This window comes from Tachypleus tridentatus, chromosome 1 (genome assembly GCF_004210375.1).
Source record: "Tachypleus tridentatus isolate NWPU-2018 chromosome 1, ASM421037v1, whole genome shotgun sequence".
In the NCBI taxonomy this organism is placed as follows: Eukaryota; Metazoa; Arthropoda; class Merostomata; order Xiphosura; family Limulidae; genus Tachypleus; species Tachypleus tridentatus.
This window is the reverse complement of record NC_134825.1, coordinates 159350438-159367144: the sequence shown is the minus strand read 5'-3', so window position 1 is coordinate 159367144 and position 16707 is coordinate 159350438. Positions and strand designations below refer to the sequence as shown.

At 32.0% G+C, this 16707-nt stretch overlaps 1 protein-coding gene across 5 annotated transcripts; it reads right to left on the bottom strand.

Annotated features, from left to right (window-relative positions):
- Positions 1-235: 235 nt before the first annotated feature.
- LOC143228912 (barrier-to-autointegration factor-like) lies at positions 236-13489 on the bottom strand. 5 transcript variants are annotated; one of them, XM_076460363.1, is made up of 4 exons: positions 13354-13489; positions 12504-12574; positions 8864-9046; positions 236-1230 (listed from the first exon to the last, which is right to left on the bottom strand). In XM_076460363.1, exons 1-4 carry the CDS (start codon positions 13472-13474, stop codon positions 1084-1086), a joined length of 522 nt encoding a protein of 173 aa, XP_076316478.1. In that variant the 5' UTR covers positions 13475-13489; the 3' UTR covers positions 236-1083. The 5 variants fall into 5 exon arrangements, with proteins under 5 accessions (XP_076316478.1, XP_076316487.1, XP_076316496.1 ...); XM_076460372.1 differs by having other exon boundaries at positions 8864-9071; positions 12535-12574; XM_076460381.1 differs by having other exon boundaries at positions 8864-9057; positions 12536-12574.
- Positions 13490-16707: the final 3218 nt, after the last annotated feature.

Sequence of the window (16707 nt, the reverse complement as noted above, 5' to 3'; positions counted from 1 at the left end):
TTTCAGTACCATGGCTTATCAAAATATCCTGTTTTAATTCTACACATTAGTACTGTATTTTGTTGTGAAAGTTGACATAGTAGTACACATCAGCAGCATATAATAGAATATATTACAGTAGCCTATTTATAACCCCACAATTCCAATTTATCACTTGGTTCTTTAAACAACCCTGTACATATGATAAGGCTTATGATGTACAAAACACTTGAATACATGACATCATGAGCTGTTGTAACTATGAATTTTGTATCCTTTTATTAATAAATTCATATCTTTATACAAGAATTATTTTATAAGAAGTGTAACTTATACATACATATAGTTTAATAAACTCGTGAGAAACTTATAAAATTCAGATTTGTATAAATTACAAGGTTTGGTAAGGTACCCAAATGTCTATTACTTTATTGGAAGGTTTCACAAACATAAAACTGAGACTTTATAAAAGAATATTTTTCTTGGTTGTATACACCTATTTTGTTTGATGAATAATTACATCTATAACAGGCTTTTGCATAAATACAAAGATCCCCTTTTCTGAAAACTGACTACAAACATACAAAACTTGAATCTGGTCTACAGCCAAGTGCCTAAAGCATAATCAGTATTCTAATTTGTAATTAACCATAAATAATTTTACTCAAGCTAACACAGTTGTGTACAAATCACCATAACAAACACTTATAAGGTACTCTACACTACAGTTTTTTAATTTGTTTATTAGTAAGTTATTCTGATGTTATAACTGTTCAAGTACTCACACATTATGTATAGTAAGTAACTCAAAATGTTAAAAACAAACTCAGTGTCTGCCAGCAAGCAAATAATTAAAGTTGTGTCAAATTACCTGTTCATTAACATTGAATACACACATAAACAAAGTACAAAAAGAAAAAAAACTTCAGATGAGATAATAATATAACGTGTTGAAACAGAATGGTAGATTTCTCACAGCTAATTAATAAAACAGTATGTACAATTCAACTCAGGTTAAGCTGAAATTTCAGTAGTGTAGTCACCACAAATAAGTTAATTTACAGGAGACAACCAGTTACCACTGGTGAAATTTGGTCTATTGGTTTACAAAAACTCCTCACACCAGTCACGTAGACACTGGTAACAGTCTGATGCTTGTTTGCTATTTGCACCTGCTGCATCTTTCAACCAATCAATAAAAAGTTCTTTATTTTTCTTCAATACAAGAAACTGTCCAAGTACCACGTACGCCTGCATTAGAAAACAGTAAAATACACCTGTGTATTACAGAATAAATGAATAACTATTTTGATATTTTTTCTCAAGAGATCCTGAAAAACAAAACATATCTAGTTTTAGTTTTATTTCACTTAGGTATCAAAGTGCTTAACACTGCACATTTATTAAAAGACTTAAGTATACAACTGTAAATCCCTTTCTATAGTTCTCTGACCACATTTTAAAATCTTTTAATCATTTTGAAATGTACTTGAAAATGTAGGTAGATAAATGTAATCATTATAGAAACTTCAAATGAAAGCAACAATATACATAAGATCTATATGAGGATTCTTTGTTCATTTGAAATGTTTATCTACTCTAGTCTTCAATTTTCATAACTGATGTCTCATTTCCTGAAGGTAAAGGAACAGAAAAAAAAATATGTAAGAACTTTCACTAAAAAAACTTTCATTTACAGGAGCAAACCCGATACAGAATCAATTCAAAATTAGTAAAAGTGTTTAACAACTATGGGTAAATGATAAAAAAAAGATTAACTTTCACACTCAAATATGTAATAAACATCAGTGGCTAGATGATATTTATAGCTGTCAATTCTCAGACTATGAGCACTAATAAATCTACAACTTTGGTTGCATAGGTTTAGGGAGAAAAAAGCTACATAGTTCTGAGTATGCTCTAGATTCTGTGATGCAAACACAGAATGCTTTGTTGTCAAAATAGTTTTAAAAAAAAAGGATATCTGATAACAAATGTATTGTTTTTTTTACATACAACTTAATTCTTTCAGCATGTTTTTCTACACAAACCTACAATAGTTGTTTATTATGGTGCAACAAAATGATTTTTAATCATTTAGTAATACCAAACCAAAACTTATTCACTGGAAAATTAGTTGAAGGTGGTCAAAGGAGACCACTCAGTCCAAAACATAATTGTTTTACAAACTTTATGAAAAACACTGTGTATGTTTATAGAGATATAAAAACAAAATAAAATTGAAGCTTACATGTAACATCATACAACTGTAGCAGTATTGAACAGGCCTATTTCTGCCACATGCATAAAGTCCATATATTTACATTCATTCATTTGCTTATTAATACAACTTTCAAGACACCTCCATCACATAAGTTAATCATAAGTAGAGATATGCAGTAGGCTTACGAAGATGTTACTCTGCAGTTCATATCACTTGAAAGAAATTTTTATAACTAAAAAAAAATTAAACTTTTTCATGTGGCTCTGTTGTTTCTCTTAACATTATTTGTGATTCGTGGTTATTACAGTTTAGTTTACATAATTATAACACAAATATGAAATTTCATAACATGATTTTGGAAGTTTAAGTGACTTAAAGCATCCATCAAATCACAGATGTGTGTGTATACATATATAATGAAACAACTGTTTTGTTACTGCCTATGCAGTACTTTACATACATGCAAAATTATTTAGAAGTGTTTACAAGTTGCAGTTTAAACATTATAGCTAATTTACTCATTAAGTGCACAAAAAAAGACATGGACTCCCAGGATGGGTGAAATATGGGAGTGAGATCCCACTCTAACACACCTCTGTCACAATCTAACAGTATGACAGTTACAAGCAGTCCCCATGCATGTAGACTGTATTGGAGGGACGAGGTTGGTGATATCAGATGTTAAAGGCCCCAGTATTACTATCTGGGGAGGGAGGCTATAAAGTTACAAGCCAGGTTTGGTGACAACTGATCCAGCATTTCACACTTTATAAGTGGATAAACACAGGTTTTTCTTAACTAATGGTTTAGGTTTAACTAATCGTTTAGGTTATGCCTTTTTTGAATGAATTTATTGATAAAAACCTTTTTATCCTGTCACCCTTTTTTGCCAATAAAAAGTTTTCACATGTCTGCACATGCACCTAATGTCAGGTGCCCAATTGGTGCTACTTGAAATGCTGCTCTTATGCAGGTACATTGGACATGGAGGTAACAGAATGGATGGGGAAATATTGATTCAAAGGTAATGATTTGTATCCTCTTTTTAGTTTAAAATAATGGATTTAAAACTAATATTACACTACTGAACAAGCAGCACTTGTAATACCATCATTGAAGAGGATAAAATTTCTGAGCTGAGAAGGCATTATCATTCTGAATAACAAAAAGGATGGTCAAAAAGTATGTACAGATATTTGCAACACTCATATTTTGGACTTGCATTACAAAAAAAAAAAAAAGTATCTTGAATTATTTCATAGTCTACTGAGTGGGGAGAAGACAGGTAAAATGGAATCCATAAAAGACACACAATAAACTTCTGAATACCTTTTAGATATGAAGGACCAAAGCACACACTAAAGCCAACTGAAGAAAGAGATAGAATAATGAACAGTAGGGTGTATCTACAAATTTATCAATAACTTCTGACTGATAAAGAATTTAATAATGCGTGGCAAATAACAAATTATATCAGTAAAATTACTTATTTTATGAAATTTACTTAACACAATTTTTGACTTGCATTTAAGCAAAATATTTCTTCTTGTATAATATAATTTGACTGAAGTAAGACATTCTTTTTTAAATTTGTGATAGTAAGATTTTGACTGAACAATATGTGTTAAATTTCAATATTATAAAAAAAAAATAATTCTTTATAAAATCCATAAATTCTGTATTGTAATACATTACAAGATTTTTTTGGATTAATGGAAAAAATATGTTATGAGACTGCAAATTATTTCAGAACTGTAAAGTTAATACATTTGTAACATGTTTTCAATTATATAAAAAAGTCCTTAATTATTAAAAATAATTTTGAAAATTTGGTTCTATATCTGCTTCTCTCCCCTACCTTCCTTCAGTCTGTCTCTATCTCTCCAACTTAACTCACTTTGTAAGATTTCACATAAAAATGCTGTCCAGTGAAAGAAAAATGTTTATGGAATTTTTAAGGAAATTGTCAAAAAGGTGCATGACAAAAGTTTTAAAGCCTACTTCTATGCTGTTCCTTTTCAATTATCTGCTATTGTATCTTGTGAAGTTTATGCAGCTTCAAATGATCCAGATTGCATTGACTAAAAGCTGTTTTACAATTGGTTGGTATGTCAATGAGCCAGTTATTGATTTTGGTTTAAAGTTAAGATCAAAGCAGACAAGACAATTTCAGATCAAGCCTACTAGTACCCATTAGTATACTGTCTCCAGCCTTGGCACCCCAAAAAAAACAACAACAACAAACAAACAAAACTGAACAAATAGTAGCCAATTCTCATCACCGTTAGATATTACACAAGAAGTTTTTCCACCAAATTGTATTTGTCAGAATAAGGCCAATTCAAAACTGGTAAACATATAACATAAGAGATGAAGTAACATATATACTTATTCTCATTCCATGAATTCAAAATAAAGTCCAAAAAAACTACAATACAAACTCAGAAGGCATTCGAAACTCAAAAACAAAATGGAAGTCAAGAGAGAAGGTGGACATCCTCACATCTCTCTCTTTACCATATCCTTCAATGGCTACTAAGCAATAGGATTTAGAAACCTAACTAGATGACACACAAGAAAGGGCCAAAGAAATCACATCTGAAACACTGACTGACAATATTGGGAAAATATTAAAAATAATATTAAGCTAAAACATGTGGCTTCAAGAAAATATTTTACTTCTATTAGGATCATGACAAAAAACACCCTCAGAAATGGTCAGTAAATCTTTTAATATCAAGAAAATACTAAAGGTATCTCATTTATTCACCACTTGTCACAGAGTTACACAAGTTTCAGATATTCTATCTCTTATCAAAGTCTCAGTACAAGAGTAAGTCAAATAAACAAGACTAGACTTCTAATGTTAGAAGACTGTTTATTAAGTGCTTTCAGTTGTCTTCTACTCACAACAGTGAATGTATGTTTATATAGGATTTAAAAAACATTGATGGTACTAATTCATTTTTATACATTACTCAAAGGACAAATCATTTAAAATATTAGAAATCAATAATGAAGGCAAACCAATCATTTGCGTCACTGCTTGACACGACGTTACACCAGTATCACAACATAACCCAACAACAAATAGCAAACTGAATGATAAATTGAACTTTATTTTATAAACCTTAAACAGCTTATCTGTGGAATGACAGTGAACAATAATAGCTACATATTTTCAAATATCCAATATAAATACAGGTTCATTGTGTTGAGTGAAAAATACCTAAAACACAGGGTTTAAAATTTTCTATTTAAAGCCGGGCATGTCTGTTAAAAAATCAAGTTTGACCGGCACTTTCCCATCTATCACCGGTCATTGTGACCAGTGGTCATATTCCTAACATATCGGACACAAATACATCATCCCCTCAAAAAAAAATAAGTGAGGTAAAAGCTGTGTATGCACAACCCAAAGATTTTGTTTAAAAGTATATTCTATAATGAGTGGAAAATAATTTGCAAAATTTAAGATTTAATTTAAGACAAAAAAAAAAGAAGCAAATTTTAAAAAACGGTCATGAACTCACACAAAATGCACTTTTAAGGGCGCCTTATCCATGCTGTCCCGGATAGTCATGTGACCGCCAAACATTCACGACGATCTAACCATGGCATCTGATAGTAAAATAACGGGAAAGTCTCATGATCTATTTCAGTTTGGCTTCACGAGCAAGACTAATGAATCAAAAGATAATACTTTGGAACCCCGAGTGAAAAAACCCAAGCATGTTGACCCAAGCCCAAGTGTTAAAGCAAAAACTGTCACTGCCAGTACTGGCGCTAAGCCTACTCGTTGTTTCCAGGATGAATGGAATAGAAGCCGACCATGGCTGGAGTATAATAACGCTACCGGACTGATGTTTTGCTCAATTTGTCAGGAATATGACCAAAGTAGCGGAAGGAAGAAGAACACTTTCATAACAGGATCTTCCAACCTGAGAGCAAGTTCTGTTAAGGAGCATGAAAACAGTCACACCCACAGTCTAAGTTGTCAAGCTAATACAGCAAAAGAAGCACCTGATTTAACTCCCATGATGAAAGAATTGAGCAAACTTAACCAGACTGAGAAAGATCGTTTGCTTGTGCTGTTCAGGACTGCCCTTTATATGGCTTTGAATACCAAACCAATCAGCAATTTTCAAGAGCTTCTGTTGCTGCAGGAGCACAACTTTGGTATGAACTTAACAGAACATTATGCCAATGACAAACAAGCAGTTATCTTTACAAAGTATATTGCAGAAACAATTAGAATTAATGTCAGATCTCATCTGCACACCTCATTATTCTTTGGCATTATGACTGACGGCACAAAAGACACTGCCAACATTGAGCAGGAGATAGTCTATGTAAGATACTTGGACAGTGACTGTTACCCAGTTACCCACTTCCTGTGTCTGCAGTCAGTTGAGAAGGCTGATTCTGAACACTTGCTACAGGCACTTAGTTCAGGTAAAGGTTTATTAATTACCTGGGATGAGAATTTTTTGGATTTATCCTGAATTCCTAATTAAGAAAAATTAAAATGGACAATATTTCATGTACATTTGTGTTTTAATTCAGGTTTACATAGTCATTCCATTATTAATATACATCAGTATACATTTATCAAGTAAAGCTGCATAACAAAGGGGAACGTGGACAGAAAGCTGCAGGATTATACAGTACTTTGACAAGCCTTAAATTCATCCTGTACATGGACATACTCTTGGCAGTTCTACCTGTTTTAACACCTCTTAGTCTCAAAATGCAAGACAATTCTGCTACTGTGAACATTGTTTCTGACAAACTCAGTTTGCAAAGAGAAGCTTGGCAATCTGAATCATGTTGAGAGATCCCAGAAAATTGTTAAAGAGCTCACAACATGTGAACAAACTGGTAAGTGGTTACATAGAGGAAAGGTGATTGCTATTAGTGGTCAGACAAGGGCTAGAGGCTCAAAAAGTGCCACAAAAGAGACAGTTGCTCAATCCGTAGCTGAAGAAACTGCCATCTTTATAGGTAAAATTGTCACATATCTGAATAAGAGATTTGAAGAATTCAACAAGGATTTTATTGGTGTCTTTCAAATTTTTAACCAAGCAACTGGCCTAAAAGCAAGGAAGCATTGTCATCTCATGGCCATAATGAACTCCAGACACTACTGGACCACTTTGGTGCTCTGCTAGAAGCTAAGGGTTTCAACATTGCAGCTGATATTTGTCAAGCTGACTTACATGACACACTGCTCAAAGCCACAAGATTTGCCAAATCAGATGAGTCCTGGCTAGTAGTGCAAGTAGATTGTGGGCCCACATGTTAAGTCAAATTACTGTTGATGACGGTAAACCTTTCCCTGGATCAACAGTGTTGGCCTTTGTAAGCCTCATGCAGGTAATTTCCATGTCATCTGCTGAACCAAAATGTGGATTTTCCCAGATGGTAGTTATTAAGGATGACTGGCAGTCCAAACTAATAAATGATTCTCTTAATGACTTGATGATGATAAAATTAGGTAAGAATAAGACTTGTGATCTTGCAAGCACAGAATTACTGTGCAAGTCTGTAGAACCCTGGTGGAAGGACAGTAAACAAAAACAGACAACTTGCGAGTCCACATGGAACTCACACATGTAGAGACAATAGAGATACTGAGTCGACATCAGCTGATGTCTTAGTGCTGGATGACTAAATTTAATTGATGTGTCTGTCATTTTTAATGGATACAAGGCTTGTTGCCATTTGCTTTGAAATAATGTTTCAGTGCCATAAATAAAATGATTCTGTTTTATATAATTGTCTCTACTTGATTTCTTGTTTTTGGTAATGTCAGGTCACAATTTTGAGCTGTCCTGCTAAAATTTCAAATGTCCAGTAGGACATGTGCCCTGCTGAAAATTTAGAATATTTCTACCCCTGAAACATACCATGCATATAACAAAAAGAACAAACAACATACACAAAAATAGAGACAACCTGGGTCAAAGCAGCAATAAAATACCATATCTGACAGAAAAAAAGTTACTTTTCTCTGACACTTACACTCCCATGGCATCCATGTATGACTGATGTGGTTTTACGGTAATAGACCATATCTCTCACAAATAAGCAATGCACAATATGTTCTTAAATCCATGTCATCCAAATGTGATTCACAGTACATTAAATTTGTAAAGGGCTATACAAGTCAGGTGCATAAGGCTTTTGTCATGATTTTAAGATTATGTTTAGACAGAAAAATACTTCTATGCACATGTATTATATCACCATAGAAAATATGAATATATATTACAAAACAAACATTTGAATTGTAAATCATTATTGAAAATGCTTTGTTTTTTTATTTCTCAGGTTATTAATTACCAAAATAAAGCATACCTCTTGTTCGAACAAAAATGATGAGTGACATAGTCCTGGAAGTAAACGGACTTCAACAGAGGTCTGTGTTACTCACTTCTTGAAATTATAAAACCACATTTATACCTAATAACCATAAATCTGGCAAAAAATTACCATTTGGTATAAAAAATTAAGTTTTGCCAAAGCAAAATTCCACAAACATGGAATTCAAAACAAGTGTGTTAAATATAACAACTTTATGTTTAATTAGTTGTATAAATAAATTTTAAAATGACTACAACATTATTTATAGATGAAAATAAAAGTACACAAAATTACTTTATCATAGCCTTTGCTTCCAAGCCTCTTCCCTAATACTTCTCCAATTCCTGCCAAATCTGTTACTGCCTTATCTCCCATAGGCTCAGAAACAAAGTTTGTGTGTTTCTGAGATGTTGATGACATCTTTGATTTAGGAACTTCTTTAAACAGCAAAAGATGGTTTTGGTTGAACTTTTTCTCCTCCAATGACCAAGAAAAAAAAAAACTACTTGCAACTTAAACACAGATCAAAGAGTCAACACAAATACTGTGACTTTGTTTTTTTTAACAATCCAAGCACATGAGGAAAAAACACAAACAATATATTGCATACTCAAACATACAAGTCCATTTACTTCAATAGGTCTAAAAGCAATTTCTCAGCAAACATCACATACTGGATAAGTACATGTGAGGATATAATATATAATGGAAAAATTTCCGTACTCTACATTATAGCTGGATGTACAATACATTTAGCTTAAAAGTCTCACATCTTAAATTTGCACTCATCTGATACATTATTATAATTAAAATGATTTCAAAATGCTTATAATAACTGTCTTTGGTTTACTCAGTTTTCCATGCAAATCTAATTTTTATTATACATAGTGTACAATATAACAGACTCTGTTCTCTGTTACTTTTTAGCAGTATCTAATAAATTTATATTTTAATTAAAACTAATTTCTCTATTTTTCCTTTACCAACTCTTGAAAACCTAATTTCTGTTTTCATATTTTTTTCAGTCATGCATATTAGTAATTACATTACTGGTACCAAACTCAGCATTGAAAATTACCTCATCAAACTCACAACTGTTTAGGATCAATTTTAATAAAAATCTTACAAGAAAATATTCTCTTGAAATAAATTTTCTTGTGTACAATACATTATTAAAAAAACAAAAATAGATATACCATATAAATAAACTTCAAATAACACTTTCAAAATTTACTAATCTGAACAACATTCAATGATGCTAAGTTCATGACAATCTAGAAAACTAAAACCTTTTTTCTTAACGTACATAAAATTGCTTAATCTTACCTTTTATTATAATAATGTGAAAATAAATAATATCTTTTATCATGTTTTTTAAATTAATATTTAGAAAGTTAGGTAAATTTTAAGGAAAAATAACAAAAGAATCAATGTGAAAAGTTTAAGTTACCTATTGTTAGCAGTTTGTTTTGAAGAATGTTTTCTAATATTATTTAAATGACAATCTACTTTTGGTTAATATAAAGAGTAAAAATATGGTATATGACTACCCCAAACAAAGAGGTAAGCTTGTTCTAGTCTTTGCTTATTAACAAAAAGTTAAAGAACAAAACCCATTAAGATTTCCTAAATAACAGAGAAAGAGGAACAATTATATTATTTCACATTTATCTCTTTTTATCTTAACTCCAACTTTGTCAACTGGCATCACCCCATTTTTCACATATTAGTTATGGTTTGAATTCTGAAATGACACGTTCCGGTATTGAATGGAATGCATGTTGGGGCAGAGTGGCCTTTGGAATACAAAATATGCAAGACACTGTTCTGTACACCTCATATGTGAAATCAAAAATTTGTAAATTAAGGTAGGTGCAACAGAAACAACTGAAATACAGATGACATTTAATCGTGTGTGTGTGTGTGTGTGTGTGTGTGTATTTTTTTACCAACACTTCCTGTAAGTACAAGAAATGCAGGTTTAATATATTTGTAATCAACATTTAAGGAAAGAAAAAAAAAAGACAAATTTTTTAAACTAATAATGTGTGTGTTAATAAATGTTTATTTGATCTTGTAAGCTATCAAACACTGTTAAAGGAATTCTTGAAAGTGTGAAATCTACAGGGTTGCCCGTAAGTCCCTACCCATCCATATGTTATTATAAACAACGTTATAATGCTAATGATGAGTTGAAGGCAGCTGTTACCGCGACATTTGGAACAATAACCCCTGCTATGTTGAGGAAAATGTCTCACAGAATGTGGTGTCGCATAATATTATGCAGTGAGAATGAGGGACAGCACACAGATACACTGGATACACAAGATATATGGATGGGTAGGGACTTATGGGCCACCCTGTATAATGCTACTGAGAGAAGATTCTATGAAAGAAAGGGGTGAATCCAGAAGAATACAACTATGCATACCTCATCTACTGGAAGCAAAAATTATGTACAACAATAACAGTACAAAAAACATCATGCAGAGAATATTACTAAATGTTATACAAGTATAAAAGCACACACATAATATTGTCATAACATCTAGTTATGCAAATGTTGAATACAAATTACAATCATAATCTTGTTAAACAAGTGGTAAACTTCAGCCTGGTTCTCAATACTGGTTGTACTTCTGACCCTCTTACAAAAAACAGATGGGATATAGAGAGGTCAGCAACATTTCATGAAGTGAGTGTTTTCAGTTGACCTAACAATACAACTAAACAAAAAACATGTAATGACATTGTTTTTTAATAAACAGATACACATCACAGATCAACCTTACATTAGGATGGGGATTAGGGTAAGAGTAGATATCACCCTAGCAAACAACCCTTAATATCAATCATGTCAAATAAACTAAGTTTTGAATATATTGAAATAACTGTGTACTGTCGATTATCTAAGCATCAGTTTGGTAGGTAAATGGCTCTATAAAGCATGCATATATTCTTTGTATGTTCAGGTAATTAGTAAAATATATATTTAATATAAAAATTTACATGCAGGAAAGTTTGTTTGTTTTAATTTCACACAAAGCCACACGAGGGATATCTGTGCTAGCCGTCCTTAATTTAGCATGTAAGACAAGAGAGAAGACAGCTAGTCATCACTACCCACCACCAACTCTTGGGATACTCTTTTGCCAATGAATAGTAGGATTGACAGTCACATTATCATGCCCCCACGGTTGAAAGGGGAAGCATAAGAACATCCTTTAAATTTAGGAAGTAATTAAGAAATAAAGCAAGGCCACTAAAAAAAACAATTATTGATTTTTGAAATCAATCAAATAATTAATGGTAATACATTGGTATTTATAGGATTTATTTTTACACTCAAGATCAAATTAAAGGTTTGAAATGTAAATTTTCAAAACCCATTCATAAAAACAGTAACAATGTTATTAAATATACAGTAAACTGTCCCAATTAGAAATTAAGTTATTCTGTAACATTATATATTTACTAATTTAATTATTTTATTCTTTTTTGCTGTAAAACTATGACTTATGCAGTTATATATAATTACATAAAATTTTCATTGATTTAATTTCAAACTCAAAAGAAATTAATTTTCAAGTTCCTTATTTTAAATATCATACAACTGTGTTGGTGAGATCAGAATGAAAGGGTGGGTTGACTGACTAAGGGTGAGGCACCCTGTTTGGAAAATAAATATTTGTAGATTTCATTAATGTACTGTTTCAAATTCAAAAATAAATGTTTGTTTTAATATTCTAGGAAGTTCTTAATACATTTTAACTGAACTTTTGAAAGTCTTTCACACAGATTAATTCAACAAAAATCAGCCTTCAGTTATGCATATCTATCACTTACACATGTGACTGTATTTAGAATAGTTTGAGGTAAAAAAAAAAAAAAAGACACGTTGCGTGGAAAATTAGTAAAACTTGATACCACATACAAATTTTTCCCTATTTATGTTACTTTGATACCTTGTTAACTTCTTTACTGTCTTCACGCCTCGCAAAAAATCTGAAATAATAATTTCCATAACATTATAAACATTGCTAGCCTGAATATTATTAATACTAACACTTAATTCTGCACTTTACTATTACTAACATTATACGACTACAGGTATATATATATATATGTCTACTCTTAAAACTAAACTTTAAAGTTTTATATTATTCTTGTGGTTGTAAAGTAACAAAAACTATAGTTTATATTGAAAAGTTAGTTAATACATACTTTATAATACCTAAAAAAATTAAATTGGCTTATCTCTTTGTATTAACCACTAATTCTTTACAACGATACACAGAATTATATAAGCTAGAACACAGATACTATCGTCACGATGAGGTTAGGCCTATTTTAGTATTTATAAGAAAAATAAGTCAGAGAAAATGTCAAAACATAATATTGATTGTAAATCTTTATAGGTGAGATCATTAAAAGTTTGAAATAAAATACAACTAACCTGAAAATTTACAATTTGTTTCATTTATATTATTTTATAAACTATTTGAACTTTGTTATGTTGTTTCACTATCAACCACATATCTTTCAACCATTTCTGTGACAAACGAACTCAAGTTGTTCATTTACCTCATTGATGAACTGTTAGTGCTAAGAAGTGTGAATATACATTTTAAAATCATAAAAAAACACCACTACATCAAATTGTTATAAAAAGGAGGTTGACTCCTTTCCAGACAATATTTTGGTAAATATTAAACACTTCCCCACAATTATTCTTAGATATGCTAATAATGAAGACTAATTAGCGGAAAAATATCATAACTTACGTATTTCATTATTATATTTATCATGTACTTGTGACAGTTTAAGTGCTTCGTACCCTAAAAATGACGTTATAACCTTACTTGTTGTTTTCTTTACAAATGAAACTGAAATAAATGTATACATTTTATTGAACGTGTCGGTTGTTTGAATTTTGCATTAAGATACATGAGTACTAATTGCGCTAGCCGTCCCTAATTTCTTAGGGTAAGACTAAAAGGAAGGTAGTTCGTTATCACCACCCAAGGCTTAGACTACTCTTTTACAAACAAACAGTGGGATTTAACGGAACATTACAACATCCTCACAGCTGAAATGGCAAACATATTTGGTGCAACGTGGATTCGAACCTACGACCCTCAGATTGATTCGCATATTCAAAATCGATTTAGTATAATTTGCTAAGCCTTTCGTAGAAAAAATGTTTCAAAACGTATAGATATGTTTATCAACAGAAACTTATAATAACAACGTTTTCGTTATTCACCAAATTCCGACGTCTCATAACTTTTGCATATATTGTCACTTTTGCTTCAAAGTATTTTTTCCTTCTTCTTAAAGTGTTTTTTTTTTGCTTTGTTTATTCTTATAATATTTTAATTTTTTATTTGATTTTAAATAATTGCCTAAAATGAATCACATATAATCTAAATAATTCTAGTCGGACAATAACTTGTAGGCCCGACATGGCCAGGTGGGTTAAGGCACTCGACTCGTAATCTGAGGGTCTAATTCTCGTCACACCAAATATGCTCGCCCTTTCAAGCCGTGGGGGTGTTATAATGTAACGGTCAATCCCACTATTCGTTGGTAAAAGAGTACCCCAAGAGTTGTCAGTGGGTGGTGATGACTAGCTGCCTTCCCTCTAGTGTTACACTGCTAAATTAGGGATGGCTAGCGCAGATAGCCCTTGAGTAGCTTTGCGCGAAATTTACAAAACAAAACAAACAAAAACAAAACCAGTGACTTATATTATATTAATAATAAATAGTACCCTCATTCCCGTTGTGTCAGCAGCAACTTTACGAAATTACAACGCTTAAATCCAATGTTCAGTTCTTCACGGTAGACACACCACATAACTTATCGTATCGCACTGCCTTAAAATAACAAGACAAATGCAGAAAAATAAAAAAATTAAATATGTTTTACAGAAAGATATCTAGACTTTGCCCACAATGAGTATTTAATTAATTCTACTATCATAATATCTCACACTTATGTGTGAGCAACCGGAATCTATTTGTTTTGTATCTATGACAAAGCTATTAAAGGTATCTGCCAATACCGTAATTTTGAACTCCTGACCAAGGAAAGGTAACCAGTCAGTAGTGTCCTACCTCCCATTATACATGCCAAGGGATTGACTGTCACTCTTATAACTCTTCCACAACTTAAAGCAGGCAAAACATTTTGTGATATTGCATGAAATTAAATTTGGCTCATTAACCCCAAAATCCGAAACTCTACTACAGAGACAACCCATGCCAAATTTATATATATATTGGTTAATAACTTTCAACAAACAACCTTTTTAATATAGTGTAGCATTACTAAGTTTTATATTTCTATTATACGAGTTGCTCAACGGCTAACCAGAAGGCTTAAACGCAAAAAATTGGGGGTCGATCCCTCTTGTTGAAACATAGCAGGTAATCCATTGTTTAGTTTTACTTTTAAAACAAAAAATAACGTATACATTACTAGACTTAATAAAGTTTCATTGATCACTTACACTCAGAAATTTCTTATGTATTGAAAAGTGTCACTTGTATTTGTGCGTGGTTGTTTCTTAAGTTTCTGTACATAAATAACCTGTTTTTAAATTTTTGATTTTAAGATCAGTTCATACGTACAATCTATACTTCCTTTGCCAGTTTAGTTTTTGTTGACAGACTTCAACTACAATTTTAATAAAGAACTAGAAAACATGATAGAATTTGGTACAGATGGGAAGGAGGTAAAGTATCTGAGGCAATTCGTGTTATTGACTTTTTCTGCCTTGTAAAGTTTTTTCTTCTTCGAAGATTATTTCGGGATCTATGTTAGGTGTATTGACAAAAACAAATTTGAACTACAGAATAGTTATAGCAATGAGTGCAAAATGTTGTGTTTTAGATATGTATATAAGATATGTATATACAAATCGAATTGAGGCACGGCATGGCCAAGCGTGTTAAGGCGTGCGACTTATAATCTAAGGGTCGCGGATTCGCATCCCCGTCGCGCCAAACATGCTCGCCCTCTCAGCCGTGGGGGCGTTATAATGTTACGATCAATACCACTATTCGTTGGTAAAAGAGTAGCCCAAGAGTTGGCGGTGGGTGGTGATGACTAGTTGCCTTCTCTCTAGTCTTACACTACTAAATTAGGGACGGCTAGCACAGATAGCTTTGTGCGAAATTCTAAAACAAACAAATCGAATTACAACAACTTGTTTAAACAAATATTAGAAATATTAGGATGGTTCAGAAATATAGATAAGACAGTATAAAAATCATTGTTTGTCATACAACTAAAACTGTGTTATAAAATTGATAAATGAAGGACTATTTGTAAAGTTTTGCACAATATGCGTATCCCAAATTTTAGTTGTTGTTTAGTATGTTTAATTTACGGTCGCAGTAATCAGATAGCTAGGGCCAAATGTGATCTAGCGTTGCTGTTATTATACAGCAAGACGTTTCACTCCAGTTGCTTTTGTGTACCCAACTGAACAAATGGCACCAGTAGGTAGTTTAGGGTTTCCTCTGCGATAGAGTGACATCTCGTTCGGATAAATATGTTACTATCCTCACTGGGTTGTGCTAATGAGTTGTGGTTCAGCACCACTCCTATGTGCCATCTGGGCATCGTATTTGTTTTACTTAAACAAGATGACTACCTCCAAACTTTATCTATTTTTTGTTTCAGTTGTTGTACAAAGCATTTATATTTACCAATAACATGTGGAAATTTATATATTATTTACTATTTAAATAAATCTTCTAAACAAACAACAGAAGAAAACCTTATACTGCACACTGTAGCGTCATTTAGTTAAATAAATTATATTTGTTCGGAATTTCGTTTCACTCTTGTGTGTGTGTTTTCTTACAGCAAAGTCACATTGGGCTATCTACAGAGTCCACTGAGGGGAAATAAAACCCTGATTTTATGTTTCACTCTTGCAAACTGTAGTATAATAATATGTATCTCTCTTTTTCCCCACGGTGGACTCAGCAGATAACTCGACGTGGATTTGCACTAAGAAACAACACACACACACACACACACTATATATAAATATATATAATTTAATGTAATGTAATGTATCTTTTCAGAAATGTCATTTAAAATTAATTTTACTTAAATCTTAA